The 15777-nt window shown below is 41.8% G+C and overlaps 1 protein-coding gene across 8 annotated transcripts in view; it reads right to left on the bottom strand.

The window, feature by feature from the left end:
* The window catches only part of LOC125371719 (CD109 antigen-like), a 44768-nt gene that overhangs the window by 20098 nt on the left and 8893 nt on the right, over nucleotides 1-15777 (bottom strand). For 4 of the 8 annotated variants that reach the window (XM_048387554.1, XM_048387557.1, XM_048387553.1 and 1 more), the window contains exons 7-18: nucleotides 15433-15558; nucleotides 14933-14972; nucleotides 14209-14293; nucleotides 13338-13452; nucleotides 11679-11906; nucleotides 10986-11210; nucleotides 9872-9970; nucleotides 9369-9431; nucleotides 9049-9234; nucleotides 8553-8702; nucleotides 7965-8138; nucleotides 7427-7484 (exon numbers count right to left, since the gene is read on the bottom strand). In XM_048387554.1, the coding sequence (XP_048243511.1) occupies nucleotides 7427-7484; nucleotides 7965-8138; nucleotides 8553-8702; nucleotides 9049-9234; nucleotides 9369-9431; nucleotides 9872-9970; nucleotides 10986-11210; nucleotides 11679-11906; nucleotides 13338-13452; nucleotides 14209-14293; nucleotides 14933-14972; nucleotides 15433-15558 (1549 nt within the window). Of the gene's footprint in view, nucleotides 1-899; nucleotides 1084-4240; nucleotides 4386-5644; nucleotides 5781-6819; nucleotides 6959-7426; nucleotides 7485-7964; nucleotides 8139-8552; nucleotides 8703-9048; nucleotides 9235-9368; nucleotides 9432-9871; nucleotides 9971-10985; nucleotides 11211-11678; nucleotides 11907-13337; nucleotides 13453-14208; nucleotides 14294-14932; nucleotides 14973-15432; nucleotides 15559-15777 lie in introns of all 8 variants that reach the window. The other 4 variants (XM_048387559.1, XM_048387560.1, XM_048387558.1 and 1 more) reach the window with 4 other exon arrangements.

Genomic DNA, 15777 nt, shown 5'->3' with positions numbered 1-15777 from the left:
AATATATTCATTTAGATGAAGCCATAGCTTCATCAGCAGACACAACAAGGTTACATGACTCGGTTAGTTTGTGTCAAACACTCAGCACCATTGCAGAGCATTTATAGATGTCTTTGTGTGATTAAAAATGATACAAGTGTATGTATATTAATGATAATATTGATTTGGGATTTTGTTAGCGTTGATATTCCAGTACTGACATGTTGTCAGCAATTTTACGACACTGACAATCCTGACCAGTATAATAAAGGATATACAGAGTTGTTGACCGACAGCTTCACGCTTGTTTTGTTTGTTTTATTTGTTGTTTAACGCCGCACTCAGCAATATTCAAGCTATATGACGGCAGTCTGTAAATTATCGAGTCTGGACCAGACAATCACGAGCATCGATCCACGCAATTAGGATACGATGACATGCATCAACCAAGTCAGCGACCCTGACCACCCGATCCCGTTAGTCGCATTCTACGACAAACATAGTCGGCTTTGACGGCAAGCATGGGTTGCTGAAGACCTGTTCTATCCCGGATCTTCACGGGTCTTTTCACACATGTAGTGTTCATATGGTTATTCATAATTTAGGACTTTGTTTAATGCCAGGCTTCTTAGAAATGTTTGTCTATTGTTGCAATATGTATTCGTGATTTATGTTAAGTGGCGACTTTGGCGTATAGCTACAGCAGTCCCACACTGTAGCAAAGTGCAAAATCGTCAATAGTTGCCAACTCTTTTTAACAAGAACAAAATGAGCTCACATCTTTGGACACAGACTTTCCCTTGACACTTCTTTGCCAGCTTAGAATCAATCAGCTTATCAATTATATGACGAAGAAAGGACAGATATAGATGGGACAGACAAGCAGAATTGGCGAGCAATGTAATTCCTTTGACAAATACCCAGTAGAAGAGTTGGTCCAAAGCCATGTTTCCGGGAAGTCACTGCGTATTTTCTCCACTTCCTGGAGTGGTGCGTGGTGTGTATCGACCCCGCCTCCTGTTCCTGTTCCTGTACCAGTTCCCATCCCATTAACCATACCTGCCCCCACCCCTCCAGCCATGGCCATGGGGTAGTAAAGAGGCACTGCAGCATCAGACAGGGTTCATCATACAATTGACCAGATAACATATGTCACTATGTGTATAATAACATTTGTTAGCTTGATTTGCGGTAAGGTTGTTGTCTGTCAATATCATGACTATCTAGTTGTTTTTTCTGTTCTGCTTAACTGACTTTTTATTAAATGAATTCGTGTGACTTGAAGTCATTGGAGCTAGTGTATGGTTTGTGAAGGCGTGTGTGTGTGTGTTGGTCCTGGGGGTGTCGGATTTAGTAATTGGAGTAAACATTGGCATACTTGCTTGTCGTTGATATTATCTATTGGCACAAAAACCCAACGTATAATATCAAACCCCAATAAGGTATCCAAAACGAACAATTCTGGCCAATACAAACAAAGATACAAAGATTTTTCGACTGAATGCTTCACTATGGTAGTGATCATGTGAGTATTCGTACTTTGTCTAATGTTGCCTAGAAGTTCTAGTGTTTTACTGTATATATTCGCGATTTAAGTTTGGTGGTGACTTGAGGTACTGGTAAGGAAAGCACAAAAATCGAAAATCGTTGCTTTCCTATAATCTTCAACCCAACCTGTTTACTTAATTTCTCTAACACTATCGGTATATCAAACGTTTGTTTAGGCCTAAGAATGTATCTTTATTCCTGGCGAAATGGTTTTCCAATTAAAACATATTTTCTGGTATGCGCATATTAGGCTAATATTGGCACATACATATTTCAATCACGCTGGCTTCGTCTCGTAAATTATTAAATATACTGATTTACTCTTATTCGAAATAATACCCTTTATAAAATTAAAAAATGTCAAGAATTTGAAATGTATCATGGTTGTTGATATTGCAAGAGGCAAGATAACGGTTTCCAAAGCTAACTCTAAAGTGGTCTAACCTATGTTTGGGGGGAAAGAGTTAATGAATTGTGTTAGATGCTGCTTTCAACAGTACACTGCAAACACGAAAACGTCGTTTTTTCCGTATATGGGCATTGGACGGAAAACGACGTTATTTGGACGCTTTCTAACCATCGTTTTTCCATCGAGAATCTGACGCTTGAAAAACTCGACGTTTTTCCGTACACTTTCTAGACGCTCACCCATTAATCAATTTTAATGAATTTTTAGTCGTTTTTCCGTCCAATGTCCATATACGGAAAAAACGACTTTTTCGTGTTTGCAGTGGTATACCGGTTATTTGGTGGCGTGCTTCAGAATAACGGTCGGCAATAACACATGGACAACATGACTGATGAACACAACATATAAATTGGTGTTTGGGGAGGTATGCTATTTTCGACGGTTTCAATGATCGTGATGGCCTAATGATTAAGGCCTTCGTTCGTCACGCCAAAGATCTGTTTTCGATTCACTTGCTTGATGTGTAAGTCCCACCCCGACAAACTCTTGATAAACCAGATAAGAGTACTTAACGTGACGTCCAATACTACTCAGTCGTTTCCAGGACGAATGCCGGTTATAGTCATATTATAGTCAAAGTAATATTACATGACCAGTATTCTCAGACAGTTCTGTTTAATTCCTATTTTCCAAAGGGCCTGACATGTACTCTTTGCACGCAGGAACTTTCCCTTGCACGGAAGTTAATGAATTATATCGAGAAGAAAGAAAATATTATTTGGGAAAGACAAGCCGAATTGACGGGGAATGTAACTTGTCGGTTGACAAATACCCAGTAGAAGAGTTCGTCCAAAGCCATGTTTCTGGAAAGTAACTGCGTATTTTCTCCACTTCCTGGAGTGGTGCGTGGTATGTATCGACCCCGCCTCCTGTTCCTGCATCAAATCCCATCCCATTAATCATTCAAGGCATATGCATAAGCCCTGGAGCAGACAGGTTTCATCGCACTATTTACCATTCTGTTTAATTCAACTGATGTGTATAGAAATGAATGACAATTTCCGTGTGACTTGAAATTGGACTGGGGCGTGAAGGTGGTTGTTGGATTAAAACTTAGGCATAATATATTATTGTACAACAGTCTATAAAGGACGTGAACGTTGTCACTTTCAGTCGATCGAATGACTTAAATCACAATAAAAAAAATTCATATATGCTGCCATATTTAAGTGTATATAATGGATCTAAAATGACAGTTTACATGACGCATACATTCACTGTGTGTAAAATGATCAGTATGCAAGCATAACGTTTTGTTAAGAAATGTATAATCAATGTTATACAATGTAGTTGAGACCAACTGGGCATTAAAAGTTAAACACATTCTTTTTGTACTGGTTTTATATACAGTAATTGTCAAACTGCAATCTATAAGCAATCGATGTCTGAATTAATACTTCGTTTCAAATCGTGGCACACAATCCTATGGCAAAATTGGCACGCAATCGTACGATTAAGTTCAATTTTTTTTTCAGTTGTTAATTTTGCATTAGAATGATAAAAAAGACTACGTAACCAGGGCCAAGTAGGTGAGGTGGCATGGGGTTTAACGTCACATCCACGATTGTTGCACTTATATAGCGACGTGCATGCGCGTGTGTGTGACTGCTTGTACTAGTCCGGACAAATTTATAGTGCGAGCCTACTGAGATACCATGCGCAGTTATGAACACCCCATCCAGACACAGTTTACCGACTCCGAGCCGACCAGTCCTTGTTTATCCCTTAATGCCGATCACCAGGCAGGGTAACAACAAGTACCACCTTTTAACGTATTTTGGTATGATACGGCCGGGGATCGAACAACGGACCGTCCGCTCTCCCACTAGACCATTGAGGCGGTCCCCTTCGATAAATATCATGTCGCTTTGTTCATATGATATGTACGTATATACCCCATACATGTTTTCATAATCTTCCTCACATACGTTTATTTGTTGATAAATTCAACTTGTGTATCCCGTATGCACTATTTAAAACATTTTAACAATGCGGTTGAGACTTATTTAAATTACCTATATGCATGTATTACCTATATATTGTATATTCATATTCTGTCACTGTATACTCTGTAAAATAGAAGGGGCATATAGCCTACACCAGTTGAAGACAAAATTATCATTATTATTATGATTATTGTTGTTGTTGTTGTTGTGACTATTATCTCCTTAACTTGCAACTAGCGAGACAGTGAAAGAAGGGCAGGGGGTATAGCACATGCAACACATAGCTACCAGGTAATACCTCGTGGTAAGGTTTGTCCATAGCCAGGTCTCTGGGAAGTCACTTCGTATTCTTTCTACCTCTTTCATATTTTGTGTTGGCAGCCCCACCTGGTGGTGCGCCATACCGGGCATACCTCCGAGCATCGATTCAAATATAGGGGGAGCTACAACGATTGAGTGAGTGAGTGAGTGTGTGGGTGGGTGGGTGGGTGGGTGGGTGAGTGCGTGCGTGAGTGAGTGAGTGAGTGAGTGAGTGAGTGGGTGAGTGAGTGAGTGAGTGAGTGAGTGAGTGAGTGAGTGAGTGAGTGAGTGAGTGAGTGGGTGGGTGGGTGGGTGGGTGCGTGCGTGCGTGCGTGCATGCGTGAGTGAGTGAGTGAGTGAGGATTAACACCGCTTTGAACAGCATTCCAGCTATATAACGGTGTCTCAGCATGAAATTATGCAGGCCTTAGACGTTCACCACACTTGTGAAACCCACGAACACGGGTATGGTCCTGACCCAGAAACAAAAATCGGGGCGAACCGGGAGTCGACCCACGACAATAGATTTCTGGCGTTCCCAAAGGACGCAACACTACACAGCGAATTGCGGCACCTCAGACGATGCTATAGATGATGACGTTTAACCCAATGGCTACATATTACTGGTGTCTAAAATATTTGTGTTTATCCTTTAACGTCTTGTCAATCTAATTTGTCGTATATAGTATGCTATTTTTAATAATATCCTTCGGAGAGCAATATCTGAATTATCACATGTATCTACACATTTAAATATTTTTAGGTTAATATATTAAAAAGAATTAAAATGTGTGTTATTATTTGTAAAGTGTAAACAATTTGTCTATGAAAGTCATTAAACCATGACACTGATACATATCAAAAGTAAAATATTCACTCCCTCTTCTAGCTATAGGCAAGTGTATCCACTTTCTTGTGCTTAGTACCTTTTCAGTTTATTAAAAGGCAGCGTGCCTTTAATTAAGTCTGCCTAACGGGACATAATGTTTACACTGTGTTCGGTTAAGAGAACTGTGGATTCCGATGTGTGTATTTCTACTGTGGGGTGAGAAGATGTAGGCCGAGTTCACACGCGATACCAATCTAAGTACATATCAAATATTGAGATCATGTGAAGAAATTCTCAATGTGAACACGGATACAATGTTTTTGCGCAACTCGTCTTGTGTATTTATTTATTTATTATTTTTTTTATTTTTATTTTTTATATTTTATTTATAGTCTGAATTTATTTTTTTAATGCTCTAACACATCCTTTGACATAACATTATGGTCATATATATATGACTTTATGATCCAATATGAGGTTCTAAGGTGAACCTAGTGAGTCAGGGGGGCGTGGTACACAGGTAGAAAATGCACAAGAAGCAGCTATAACTACTGTGTGTCTTTATCTAGTTACCCAGCAGTTGTGTTCATCCACAACCATGTCTCTGGGAAGTCAGTACGAACTTTCTCAACTTCTTTCAAAGTTTCAGGAGCCTGTATTCCCTTAAGGACATGTACTGATTCCAATACGGCCTTATCTATTGTGTATACTTCAATAGAAAGCCAAAATAGTTAATGGAAGTAAAATGTTTATGTTAGCACGCCATGATGTCATGCCTCAATTACCAAAAGGGTCTTTATACAAAATATCCAAAAAACATCAATGTAGATCTTATAACTTGTTGTGATGCTGTATTTTAAGGCATGCTCAATAATGAATGTTAAGGATGCTACATAATCTTTTGGACTGAAGTCTGTTTGTTTTTTGTTTAACGCCGCATTCAGCAATATTCCAGCTATATGACGGCGGTCTGTTAATAATCGAGTTTGGACCATACAATCCAGTGATTGAAATCATGAGCATCGATCTCCGCAAATGGGATACGTTGACATGCATCAACCAAGTTAGCGAGCCTGACATCCGATCCCGTTAGTCGGACCTTACGACAAGCATGGGTTGCTGAAGATCAATTCTAACCCGGATCTTCTCTGGTAGCCAATTCGGTCGCCTCTTAAGACAGGCAATGGGGTCCTGGTGACACACTCCTCTCCGGGACCCCATGGGGAGATGGAGTAGGTGTAGGGGTGATACAAATCATGTCGACAATGTTTCAGACATAAGACCAAAAGGTTTATACTCAGGCGACGTCTCTTGACGTTTCCCCAATTAACATATTTAATTTCGAACCAAATATGTCCAACAAAATAAACGTTTAACTTTGTCAACAGACCGTGTCCTGGTAAGGTAAAGATCATAGCCATGGCGATCACTCATTCAGTTTCACTGTTAGGATGCAATGCTTCTAATCTTCCCTGATCAAAGCAGTTAACTTATGGTCAAGTCGTTTTATCCTAGCAGGCGTGAGGGCAAAACGCTAAGGTAAGACTAAGAGTCTGTCAGTTCACAAAATTAATGCATGTGGCCATGTTTTCGGGAACAAAGATTAACACAAGGGCCACAAGATCATTCCCTGGTTTTAGAGTCTGTTTCAGGAATGCACACAGTTATGACAGGAGCAAATGAAGCGCAGCAGCACAACTCCAGGGGAGACAGGGATATAATGGGGTATATATTCCTTCTGTAACTACCCGCTGGTCTTGTTGGTCCACAGCCAAGTTTCAGGGAAATCAGACCGAATTTTCTCAACTTCCTTCAGAGCAGCTGTTTGATGAGCCACTCCTCCGGGAAGCGGGCCAGCCATTCCCTTCTCGTAATACCGCACCGGATCTGACGTCACCCATAACCAATTATTAATGGGAACAAATGCCCGGCGTAAATAGATTATATGGTTTATTGCAATTAGGGGTTTTGTGATACTCAGTGAGGGGCATCGTGGTGAGATCTCGTCTATAATTGGGGTGCCTCGGAGACACATTTGTTCAGCTACTGCATAGAACATATTCGCTGGAAGGAGGAACCAAACGCTGGTTTTCTGGACATCCAGCTTGTGTGTGTGTGTGTGTGTGTGTGTGTGTGTGTGTGTGTGTGTGTGTGTGTGTGTCTTTTGTTAATGTTTTATTCGGAATCGAAACTTCGACATTTCTGTTATTGATGGATAAGTGATGTGGTGATTCCGTCGATTAGATGATAATTAACTTTTATTTGGCATTAAGATGAATAATGGTTTTGTATTGAATGTTGTTTTATATATGTATGTTATATGACATATTTTTATATATAAAATTTTTAACTTACAGTAGGGCTTGACGTATTTGTACACAAGAGCATCAGTCATCACAGCCACCCCGGAGTTCTGGAATAAAATATGTATATTTCTAGTCATGGTAATATTATTTTGTAGCTTCGAAACACGTAGAGAACGCACAGTATAGACTGAGCCTTTTAGTCATTGTAATATTTAACTGCCTCAATAACTGGAAAATGTGTGAGACAAGAAAATCCCGACTTCTATGTACAGCTACGTATAGAGTAAATGCATCAATATAACAATTCACTTTTTCTACCAGTACAGATAAACACAATTAAGAAATACCAATGGAAAACGTATCCATTGAAGTCAACTACGCTAGAACTCAGGCAATGTTTAAAGTCAATGTTCTCAAATGTGTTTATCAAACGCAGTCAACCTCGGAGTAATACTGATTATACTTAAAATAATATATATATTTTTGACGAGAGGAACGAAGAAAAGGAAAACAACATTCCCTTCCGATTTGTGTTCGCGTGAAAAGCGACAGCTAACAGCCTGTGGTGTTGCCTAACGGTTACATACCTGGAAGATCTGGTTGGCGTCACTTCCGCCATAGTAGGTGGGGAATCCCCACCAGCCTCCCCAGGGTAGGACCATCCTCTTCCGGCGAGCAACAGCACCCAGAGGAATGGGGCCTCCAAATCCTCCTCCACCTACACTCTTGATAGTGTCGTATGACTTCAGTTCACTGATAACCTGTGATCAAACGGATCATAAAAATAGTGCTTCAAGATGAAATGTGTCAGTGGTAAGACTGTAGAATTTGCTTTTTTTGTGCCGGGTAACACTTGGCCGCACAGTGAACAACCTGGGAATGTGTGAATCAACTCAAAGCCTAATTTCACCTTGACCTACCTTGTATTGTGCGAGTCATGCCGCCACCAGAAACACGTTGCTATTCCTTGTCCTTCTGAACTTGTGTACGTCATGGTGGCAATAACACCTGTGTTTCCTTGACCTACCCCAGAATATGTGTGTCATGTCGGCATCAGACATTGTAGGACCTTGACCTATCCCAGACCGTGTCATGTCGGCATCAGACATTGTAGGACCTAGACCTATCTCAGACAGTGTCGTGTCGTCACCAGACTTTATAGGACCTTGACCTACCTCAGACTGCGTGATGTCATTTCCGGACTTGAGGAGGAGGACGCTCTGGTCTACGGCCAGGAGGTTGACCAGGGACTGGGGGTCAGCGGTGACCTGTACATTGACACTGTCACCAGGCTGGGCAGTTGTCTTGTCCATAGAGATAGACACCTGGAGTCAAAAATACAACTGAGTGACGCTGAGTGGCCATAGTCAGGCTGAAAGTAATAGTAATGACATCTACAGCTCTTTTACACTGTAAGGGACCGATCATTTGATATTGGGGGAGGTGGGGGCTTGGATTTTATCGAAAAAAGCAAATATGCTTCAGTCCATGGATTAAATTGTCTGCCACAAAAGTGCCATTGTTGCAAGGTGTTTTTCCTAAAACCATATTCAGGCTCATAATTTTAATTAAAAAATATTTGGTTTTGCAGAAGTATGATCAGTCCCAAAGTAGCCTTATCCCGATAAACTCATAATATTCAACTTAATATCGGACTATTGCAGTGCTTACCTTGTTCTCAAACGCGCCATCCACATCGAAGCTGACGCTGTCGGTGACAATCTCTCCATCTTTCCTGACGTAATACACAATGATCCGGGCATTAGGCGCCATCTTGGATGTAACCGGGATGGAAAATGATGCGAGGTTTGCTTTGTCGATGTAGCCAGTGGCCACGATGGAACCACGAGACATTACCTGGAATGAATATCAGGTAAAGTTAGCATCTGGACAAGAGGAGCAGGCACGTATGACCAACATGAACGCTTCAATCTCACTTTCTGTTTTAATCTGAGATACTAAAGTATCTATTTGTGTTGTACACAACCTACCTGGTAGAACAGCTCACTGATGGATTCGGTAACCTTGACGTCGAAATTCACATTGCTTCCGGCCTGTAAAACACAAACAAATTCTGTCATTACGATTCATTCAAATATCATTTGACGTCTACTTTTGTTTTCGACGCAATCTGCCACGTTCCTACATTGCGCCCCCCGACACCTCTATAAAAGTACATACGTCTGTGAACTCACATAAAATATAAACGCCGACCAAATTAGTGGTGAGACTAACATGAATGGATCCCATGATTGCCGTAAAAGGTGACTATGCTTGTCGTAAGAGGCGATTAACGGGATCGGGTGGTCAGGTTCGCTGACTTGGTAGATGCATGTCATCGTATTCTAATTGCGTGGATCGTTGTTCGAAATATCAATCACTGGATTGTCAGGTCCAGACTGGATTATTTACAGTCCGCCGTCATATATATATTGCTGATCATGGCGTTAAGCAACAAACAAACAAAACATTCACAGAGACCTGAGATACTTACTGAAAGTTGTTGCGATTTCAGGAGCAGCTGGATGTAGTTGTCACTCGGTGAGTAGCTCTTCTCGATGGACTTGCTGGAGGAAACCTTGCCATACTTTACCTACAACCAAGACCATAGATATGTCTTTGTCGGACGAATTCTTGAAGGAGAACTATTACAAATTATATCGAAAGGAAAAGTGTGATTGAATACGCGGTTTTTGTATTTTTCATTTAGAATCATTTTCTGATGGACAACCAATATGAATCTTAATATCATTAAAATATTTTCTACTCCGATTTGATACCCCTCTGCCTTAAGATCTGACATAGGGGGTCACGTCGGGAGATCTTTCAAATAAACTTTCATTCTAGGTACTAACGAAGCATTCGGATCAGTATATGTGCTTTTTGTATCTCGAAAATGAGCGTAAAAGGGCAGTTCCAAATTGACAAAAAGAAGGTTGTTTTTGTTCTGAGGGTTTTCATTTGTTCCGAGCTTTTAGAAAATAGAGACAATGGGTGGTAAATCAATCTACCAAGCAGAAACTGCGACTGACAACATGTAGTCAAACGGTGACAAGATACGAATTAGAGCAGCCGTATCGATTTAGAAAGCTGAGTGATGAGATCCTTTGTTTGAATTGGGCGGTCAATAAAGGTGTATTTAATGTGATTTTCTGCTTTCTACGGCTTGGCATATCTTGATGGAAAGAATCGGGGCAAATATATGATTATAATGGCATTGAACTTGTCTGTAGCTGCATGTTACTGTAACCTGGGTGGCACAGGTGGCCCAGTCGTCTAAGGCGCCGCGATTCGCTGTGCAGAGTTGCGTTCCTTGGGCACGCCAGAAACCTATGATTGTGGGTTCGAATCCCAGTTCGCCCCGATTATGTTTCTAGGTTTGTCAGCACCATAGCCGTGCTCGTGGGTTTCACCGAAGTGGTAAACGTCTGAGACCTGCATCACTTCGGGCTTTCCTCCCAAATTAAGCTGACACGCCGCGATATAACTGGAATACTGTTAAACCCAACTCACTCTCTCACTCTCTCACTCTCACTCACTACCGTAACCTGACAACACGCTACTGCATCGCCTCTAGGTCTGGTTAACTACATACTGGTTGTACTTACTGTAAGACTGACGCTGCTAGCATTGGCGGGGATGTGGACTTCAATGGGCACAAGCCCTGTGTCTGGGACTGAGAAAGTTTGGTCCGGGATGGTGTAGGAAGTCGTTCTGGGGTAGTAGAAGGCGGGAGTGGTCGTCTGTTTGATCTGACTGGTCACTCTTGTGCTCACGGTCACCCGCTGGGTGCTTGTCTGGACTGGGCGACCGTCTTGTTGCTGGACTTGCAGCTGCGGAAACACAACGATGATGACCAATGAATGTAATTATGACTCAGTGTCAGCAACCCTTTCAGAACATAATATACGTCATAAGTGAAGAAGTGACATTTGGAAAGGGACATCTTACAAATCAACAGCAGCTTCCATAAAATCAGTTAATTTAAGAAAAGATCATTGTGTTAATCATTTAGTTTTTTTACGTGACAATTTAACAGTATAACTTCTTTAAGTGGCATTTAGAAGTTGGTGTGATGAAGTAAGACAAGTTCTATGGATGAACAACTTCTTTATTACAATTAGTTGGACGTTTCGGTGTTTCGGTGTTGTTTAGCACTATCCATCACTTGCTTGATAAAGGTGTTAGGATCTACACCGAAACGTCGCACTAATTGTAATAAAGAAGTTGTTCATCCATAGAACTAGTCTTACTTAATTTAACAGTAGTTTTGTTCTGTGAAGCGGACTGTTTCAACTCACATAGGCGATGTATTTGAGACCCGGCTTGAAAGTCTTGGGGTCCGACGGGGCGAAGGACAGTTTGGTTGCGTACTGGTAGATCTTGACCGTGCTGGATCCATTCAGTATTATACCAGTCAAGCCCTCCGTCACATTGGCGGTCACCTCGATCTTTTGGTTATTCAGGCCATTAGGGAACACCTTCTTCATGTCAGCAAGGGATAGCGTCACCTTGCTCTCGCCATCAATCTGGAAAAATGCATCACATGTCGATATAGTAGCGATAAAAAGGGAAGGAAGCAAATAGCCAAGGATTCAACCCGAAACACTATTTGCTACAGCTGCAGCTACTACATATGTCCCTACTACACCTACAATACCTCTGTCATTTACTGTTCCAACTACATCAACGACTTAAAACACGTTGAAGACTTCTACGACCAATACGCATGTACTACTACTACGACCAATACGCATGGACTACGACATGGACCAATACGCATGTACTATTACTAAGACCAATACGTATATACCAATCCTTAGACAATACGCATGCATTACTACAACGACCAATACGCATGTACCATTTCTAAAACCAATACGCATGTACTACTTCTACTACGACCAAAACCCTGTACCACTTCAACGACCAATACGCATGCGCCATTCATGCGACCAACACGCATGTACTACTATTACGAGCAACACACATGTGCTACTATTACGAGCAACACACATGTGCTACTATTACGAGCAACACACATGTGCTACTACTACGACCAATACGCATATGCTATTACTGCGACCAACACACATGTACTACTATTACGAGCAACACACATGTGCTACTATTACGAGCAACACACATGTGCTACTATTACAAGCAACACACATGTGCTACTACTACGACCAATACGCATGTACTACTACTACAACGCCCAACACGCATGTACTTCTTATACGATCAATACGCATATACTAGTACTACGACCAATATATGCATGTACTGCTACTACGACCACAGATCATGTACTACTACTACTACTACTACTACTACTACTACCACTACTACGGACAATACGCATGTACTACTACTACGACAATACGCATCTACTAGTACGACCAATACGCTTAAACTACTTCTGAATTTACTTCTTCGACGTGTACTGGGAGGAGAATGAATACTACTACGAATACGAATACTCCGGCAACAACGACCACTTCTAATTCTACTACAGCAACAACTACTATGAAGGCTAGGACTTCATCTACGTGGACTACGTCTACAACTACGACGACTACCTCTATAACTGAGGCCGTTGCTACTACTGCTACTACTGCTACTGCAACTGTTCATATTATTGTTGCTATCACTACTAATTGCCACTACCATGTACATAAGTCGACCCGTGAAGATCTGGGGTACAATAGGTCTTCAGCAACCTATGCTTTCCCTAAAAGGCGACTATGCTTGTCGTAAGAAGCAACTAACGGGTTCGGGTAGTCAGGCTCGCTGACTTGGCTGATTCATGTCATCGTATCCCAATTGCTTGGATCGATGCTCATGATATCAGTCACTTGATTGTCTGGTCCAGACTCGATTACTTACAGATCGCCGTCATATAGATATATTGCTGAGTGTGGCGTTAAACAACAAACGAACAAACATAAGTAACTCACAGCCATTGTCTTCGTGATCATGGGCTCCGCTCCGTGGTAGTTCCAGGGCCGGTAGTATCGCTCCAACTTGGCCTCCAAGTTGATCGTTCCCTTTACCGGCTTGCCATAGGTGTACCTGGATAAGAAGCCATCAGTGATGAGATAACGAAACACTGGTCAACCTGTTTTACAGAGGGTAATTTTGACGGAAAACAGGCAGGGAAACATTCTCCCGAAAGAAACCCCATTTTGTGTTCCGGGGCAGAACATGTGCCTAGTTTGTGTTTAACGCCACACTCATCAATATTATATATCATGAGCTGCGACCTACACGGTTGGTTGGTTTGGTTGGTGTTTTACGCCGCACTCAGCAATATTCCAGCTATATGACGGCGGTCTGTAAATAATCGAGTCTGGACCAGACAATCCAGTGATTGATATCATGAGCATCGATCCACGCAATTGGGATCGATGACATGCTTCAACCAAGTCAGCGAGCCTGACCACCCGAGCGACCCACACCGTCGGGATATGTTAATTCGCCATCAACCAAGTTACCGAGCCTGACCATCTGATCCGATTACTTTTTAAGATCAGCATAGGTTGCTAGTGATAGATTTTGACTCGGAATCCTCCGTTTCTCAATTTATTCGCCTCTTACGACTAGAAATGGGGTGATGGGCACTTATTCTATTTCGGAGATAAAAACAATTTCGTGTTAGCCGATGTCGCGGACCTTGAAGTCGTTATGTCATGAGAACATCGCTGTATACAAAAACAGCTAAACCTCAACTCTTACCAAGATCACCTGACGTCAGTTGCATGTGAAATAAGTTCACTTGGAATACTTGTAACCCTCCAACAGTACAATGGAAAGACACTCTTGACTTACTTGGCTTTGACTGTGGCAGTGATGTGGTCGTCAGACACAAGTCCATAGCTTGGTAGCTCTACTGTTACCTCGAATTTGGGCAAAACTGAAAGAACGAAAACCGTTCAGTGATTATCATGTACAATGACAGATACATTATGAGTGAGTTGTAGTCAGCTATGTTTCAGCTTCATCTTCGAATCCCGGTTCACCCCGATTATGTTTCTAGGTTTGTCAGCACAATACTCGTGCTCGTCGGTTTCACCGAGGTGGTAAACGTCTGAGGCCTGCGTCACTTCGGGCTTTCCTCCCACATTAAGCTGACACGCCATGATGTAACTGGAATACTGTTAAAAGCGGCATTAAACTCAACTCACTCACCCAAGCTTCATCAGGGGCTTGAACATGATCGAATATGGACAGGACAAACAGGTTACTGAAAGCATGAATTACGATCCACACAATCGTGGAACAATGACACAAAACTCGCCAAGACACTGTGCCCGATGAACGACGCTCAACTTTAGTCAGATTGTGATTAATTGCAAACATGCCCTTCTAATCTGATGAGTCAGTCGGGTGTCCTCGTAGTTCTGAAGCGTCCGTTCGTAACGCTCGCCATCCGCGTTCAAGTAACCTCTTGAGTTTACCGTGAAACAGCTGAATATTGTTAACACGTTGTAAACCAAAACTCGTAACCTCATTCACTAAATCAGTCGGAGAAATGTTCTTGTATAAATCTTACCATATTCAGCGATGGTGAACACCTTCTCTTCTGTCACAGCCTGCAAGACATACAGATTCACAATTATCACCAAGTTACGGATTTTTCAATATAGATGTAATAAATACATTATTAATGACATATGAACGATGAATGTATGTAGGCACGTTCAGTTCTTTGGAGGTGACGTGACATAGGGTTTGAGGTCACGTCCAAGAACGGTGTGTGTGTGTGTGTGTGTGTCCGGACTGATGTCCATTTTATAGTTCTAGCCCACTGAGATACCATGCCACAGACTAACATGCATACCCCCTTCAGACACAGAAAAATGACTCCGAGCCGACCAGTCATTGTTTTAGTGCCAGGCAGGGTAACAACAAGTACCATCTTTTAAGGTCTTTTTGGTATGGCGCGGCCGGGGATCGAACCCCGGACCTTCCGCACTCCGGGTGGACGCTCTACCACTACACCACGGAGGCGACCTCAGTTCTTAGTCAGAGATAATGGGGTAAACTACTTACACCGGCTGTGACCTTGATCTTCCAGTCACCGAGTACAGGTTGGCTGGAGGTGGGGAGGTAGTTTGTGTTGACGCCGCTAGCGTCCTTCACTGCCACCCACTGCTTGATTTTGTTTGAGTTGGGATCCTGTAAACATTGAAACACATGGTGTATTTACACATGACGACGATGCAGAGACTCTGGGATATTATCACAAATTAAAATATATTGTCTACATAATTATTTGTAAATATTATTTCGAATTTTTTTTAATGTATGTCCAACATAGAATTGTGTATTGGCACATTGTCAACAATTAATGAATTGCTGTTTGCTTAATTTTAAAAGAAATAATTTGTAAAGCCG

The sequence above is a fragment of the Haliotis rufescens genome, unplaced genomic scaffold, assembly GCF_023055435.1.
Source record: "Haliotis rufescens isolate VD_foot unplaced genomic scaffold, xgHalRufe1.0.p SCAF_7, whole genome shotgun sequence".
Taxonomy (NCBI): domain Eukaryota; kingdom Metazoa; phylum Mollusca; class Gastropoda; order Lepetellida; family Haliotidae; genus Haliotis; species Haliotis rufescens.
The sequence above is the reverse complement of the archived record's forward strand: the minus strand, read 5'-3'. Positions and strand labels throughout refer to the sequence as shown.